The 4,638-nt window shown below is 56.4% G+C and overlaps 1 protein-coding gene across 1 annotated transcript in view; it reads left to right on the plus strand.

Annotated features, from left to right (window-relative positions):
* Nucleotides 1-686: 686 nt before the first annotated feature.
* Nucleotides 687-4,638, plus strand: part of Odf3l2 (outer dense fiber of sperm tails 3 like 2) — a 5,095-nt gene continuing 1,143 nt past the window's right edge. Inside the window, exons 1-3 of the mRNA XM_005359115.1 lie at nucleotides 687-813; nucleotides 1,672-1,779; nucleotides 4,046-4,159. Coding sequence (XP_005359172.1) covers nucleotides 687-813; nucleotides 1,672-1,779; nucleotides 4,046-4,159 — 349 coding nt within the window. The remainder of the gene's footprint in view (nucleotides 814-1,671; nucleotides 1,780-4,045; nucleotides 4,160-4,638) is intronic.

Raw genomic sequence — 4,638 nt, forward strand, 5'->3', positions numbered from 1 at the left:
CCCTAAGCAAGGGTGAGAACACAGCACCGCCCTAGACTGCTGTCCTCAGCCCTGCTGCGGGACCTCTCCTCCTGACTCCTTCCTTCTCAGCGTGCTCCACACCAGAACAATCCACTTCATTTATTGCCTAGCTTCTCTCCCCACGGTAAGAACATACCTGCCCTTTACCAGTTTATTCCTGTTTTGTTCACGCCACCCTAAAAGGAGTCAGGTATACAATACCAGGTACTTGGTGCACGCCTGCTGATGAGCACTTGGCCGAGTTGGGGATGTGCTGTACACAACCCTGGGCTCTGTGGAAATGGGGCGCTGCACTCTTTATCCATGTGGCTGGGGGTGTCCTGTTTGCAGTCCTGGCTCCCTGGGGCCTGCTCTGGCCTGGTGGCCCAGCTCAGTCAGCTCCTTGGGGACCTGTTCGGCTGACACTGGAGTCTTTCCTGGGCCATCCAGCCACCTGGCTGACACTTGATCTCAGCTCCTCTTCCAGGCCAGCGTCCGGCGACCAGCCTGGCTAGGGCCAGGCCCCAAGATCCTTGCGTAGGGACAAGGGGCTGTCTGTGTGGTGGTGGGAGGGTGTGGTGAGGCTTCTGCCAACACACTGGCTGAGCTGTGAGGATCGGGGACAGTGCCTGGTTTGTGGCTCCAGAACAGCAGGGCACAGGAGCCCACACCAGGCCCTGCTCACCATGGGGACCCTCAGCTGCGACCCAGCGGCCAGGTTGGCCACAGTACCCCTGGCCCGGCGGGTGGCTGAGGGCCACATTCCAGAGACCGGGCTGAGGAAGTCCTGTGGAATGGTCACCCTGGAGAATGGTTTGTGCTGGCCTTGTGGGAGAGGGCTCAGCAGAGGCAGCATCTAAGGCAGGACCGTATGTCCATACATCCCCTGTGGGATCTGCTGGTCCTGCACGCTTGCCCAGCAGGGACACAGGTTGGGAGCACAGTAGGGCAGGACTGGAGGGAAGGAGTCAGAGGGAGGGTTCCTGTGGGAACTGCAGTGTGTGTGAAGGGGCTGAGGCTGGGTTCAGCAGGGGGGGCATTCGTGGAGGATTCAGGCTGTAGCCTGTGCCTCAGTTTCCCATCCTAGGGTGGACAGTGGGGTCAGATCTACACCAGGTTCCATCTCCCCCCCTCTGAGGTGGTGTTTCTCTGTGCTGGCTTCACCTTCCCTCCAGAATGATCTCTTTGTCTTGAGCTCAGTTTCCCTCCCTCGATGATTTCTATGTCCCCAGCCTCAGTTTCCCTAGTCGTAGTGGTCTCTATATCCTGGCCTCGGTTTTCTCTCTTGTGAGTCTCTTTGCTTTGGCCTGTTGGCCTGTTTTCCTGCTCATGAGAAGTATCTCTGCCCTTAGCGTCTGTTTCCCCACCTGTGACAGGGTCTATGCTTTCAGCTTTGTAACCCCCTGTAACACAACTGTCCTGTTCCTAGCCTCAGTTTCCCTACCAGTGAGGGTCTTTGCCCCCAGCCTGTTTCCTGTATCTCCACAGTCCTGTGACTCATGACCAGCTCACAATGTGGGTGTCATGCAGTCCTCCAGGACCCCTTTCCTTACTCTACCATGGAGGTGACTGGGGGACCAGGGTGGGATGCTTTGCCCAGCCTCTCAGGGTTGCTTTGCCCAGCCTCTCAGGGTTGCAGACACCAGCTCTGATCTGGTCTTTGGGTCTCAGGCTCCGGACCTGGCTTGTACGTTCTTCCGTCCACCGTTGGTTATGTCAACCACGACTGCACCAAGACAGCCAGTCCCGCCTACTCACTTGCTCAGCGGCCCAGTGAAGGTAAGGCCAGCTGAGGAGTACAGGGACCTCTTTGGGCCCCCAAAGTTCTGCTAAAGGAGACCTCAGGGTGAGCAAGGCCGGGTAGGCAGGTCTGGTCTCCCTCCCAGTGGCTGTGCCACGTCGGGTAGGTTGTTGCCTCCTCATGTAGCTCAGGTGCCTCCATCACCCGAATTCTGGGATCACAGATGTATATCATCATATCTGGCCAGACACCAAGGTTTTGATGGGTCAGCAAGGATTGGGTGGCCAGGGTTCAGGGTGTGGTTCAGTGGGTAGAGTCCTAGCCTACCACGCCTAAGACCCCAGGCTTGGTTAAAAAAAAAAAAGCCACAGTTCTGCTTGGTGTCCAAAAAGCACTCTGTGTGTTGTGAGTGGATTTTCTGTCCCAAGTGTAGGTTGGTTGTTAGTGGCCGGCATAGATTCAGTGGCCAGGCATGGAGCTTCCCTCTCTCTGACATTCTGTAGCGTGTGGCATCTAAACCCCACAGCAAGCTTGGAGTTCTCAGTGATGTTGACTGAATGTATCAGCCCTTAGACCCAGCCCTTGGTCCTGCAGCTGCTCTGAGGCCCCAGGGGGCTGGACAGAGGCCACCTGGGTTGGGAGCTGCTGTGAATACTTAGAGACCACGAGACAGAAGGACGGAGGATCCAGTGAGCCTCTCTCCAGCTGGGACAGGCGAGGGTCCTGCGTGGGCAGTGCGGTTGTGCTGGGATGGGGCTGGAGACGGTGGCTCACAACTTCCTCTAATTCCACCTCCAGCGGAATCCGATGCTGTCTGCCAGCCTCTGTGGGCCCTGCACCCACAGAGCACAAATCCTCCCCGACAAGTACACAGCGTTTAACTGAAAAATGAACTCTTAATTGGGTGTGGTGGCACACGCAGGCGGCTCTCTGTGAGCCTGAGGCCACCTGGTCTACAGAGAGAGTTCTAGGACACCCCCCCCAAAAAAAGAGAAAGTTTGGTGAAGGGGGGCCCAGGAGAAGAGCCCACCCGCTGCAGCCTGCAGGTCGGGAGGGACGTGTCCTGGCTGGCGATTTGGGTTCTCTCATTACACAAACTGGATAGGAGATGGAAAGCAGGTTTGCCCGTGCCGAGCAGGGGCTGAGCACCAACAGTTCTGCTTGCCACAGGCTGGCTGAGGTGACGAGGGACAGGCATCTTCCTGTGTGTGGTCCAGCACATATCGGTGGCTGCAACCCCATTCCTCCTATCCTGGGAGTCATTTAGATTAGCTCTGAGCTAGGGAAGAGCTGTTAGGAGCACAGGCGTAGGTTGTTTCTGAGCCCATTCTTTAACATTAGTGACCACCATAGGGTTAGTAGGGAGACTGTGTGTGTGCAAACACTGCCGGTGTGGTTGTGCACAGAAGCCCACACCTGCGTGGTACCTACGCACATCCTGGGACTCACTGAGGCTTTGAGAAAGACTTGGTGAAGCTTAGCCCTCACCTGCGGGTCCGGCATGGAGTGTCTAAAGTCCAGCAACCAGTGACCAGGCCAAGCATGATGCTACAGAACTGTCGTTTTTTTTTTTTTTTTTTTTTTTTGGTTTTTCAAGACAGGGTTTCTCTGTGGCTTTGGAGCCTGTCCTGGAACTAGCTCTTGTAGACCAGGCTGGTCTCGAACTCACAGAGATCCGCCTGCCTCTGCCTCCCGAGTGCTGGGATTAAAGGCGTGCGCCACCGTCGCCCGGCCAGAACTGTCGTTTTGACAACTCAAAAACTGAGGCAGGAGGATAAAGTGTTTAAGGGAAAAAGGATGGAGCCCCGCCTAGAATCTCCCAGTGAGGAGCTGGGAGCGTGGTCAGGGTGGAGTCCCGCCTAGAATCCCCAGTGAGGGGTTGGGGGCGTGGCCAGGGTGAAGCCACACCTAGAATCCCCCAGTGAGGGGCTGGGGGCGTGGTCAGGGTGTAGCCCCGCCTAGAATCCACTGGTGTGGCTGAGGGGGAAGCTCAAGACTACCATTTATGACGGCGTAGGTTCCATTCCCACATATACAACTGTGAAAATGGTAACCAACTGTAGCCCTTGTGATCTCTTCCTTCTACACTGATGTGAAAATGTGGGTCAGGCAAGCTGAGCCATCTCAAGGGTGACTCCAGGTGACTCGGCGTGAGCCAAGGCCCTGCTGGGATTGGCGTGCCCCACACAGTCCCTCTGCTTGACCCCTTTCAGTCCTTCCCAGGTCGGCTCTTGGGCGGCTCTGGGCCAGGTGTGGGGAGCCCTGAGCTCACGGCACCTTTGCGCTTTCGGGTCCTTTCCCCAGCACCTCTTCAGGATTCCAGCCCAGGACCCGTGTATTTCTTGGACCCCAGAGTTACTCGCTTTGGTCGTAGCTGTCCCCCTGCCTACTCCATGCAGGGCCGGGGCAAGATTCGAGGTGAGTACAATGTGTGTGGTGGGAAGTGGCCTTTTACAGTCTGGGAGGCTGTCCTCTTCCTGCACTTCACTGCTCGCAGCGATACAATCTGAGTTTCAGGAAGGCTCACTACTCCAGTCCCGCAGCCTTGAGCTGGGGTGACAACACATGGTGACCCTGCTGCCTAGGGGCCCTTTTTTAAAGCCCCTTCATGGTCCCAGAGGAATGCTCAAACACTTGATTTTATTCTCTGCATGTTATCAGTCCATCCATGCATCTACCCAGTCATTCATATACCCACCTATGCATCCATCCAACCACCCTCCACCAACGCACCCACCCACCTACCCACCCACCTATCCACCCGTCCATCCATCCACCCATCCACCTATCTACCCATTCACCATCTATCTACCCAACAATTCATATACCCACCCATCTATCCATTCTACGTCCACCCACCCATCCGTCCACCCACCCATCCGTCCACCCACCTACCC

The sequence above is a fragment of the Microtus ochrogaster genome, linkage group LG1, assembly GCF_000317375.1.
Source record: "Microtus ochrogaster isolate Prairie Vole_2 linkage group LG1, MicOch1.0, whole genome shotgun sequence".
Classification (NCBI taxonomy): Eukaryota; Metazoa; Chordata; class Mammalia; order Rodentia; family Cricetidae; genus Microtus; species Microtus ochrogaster.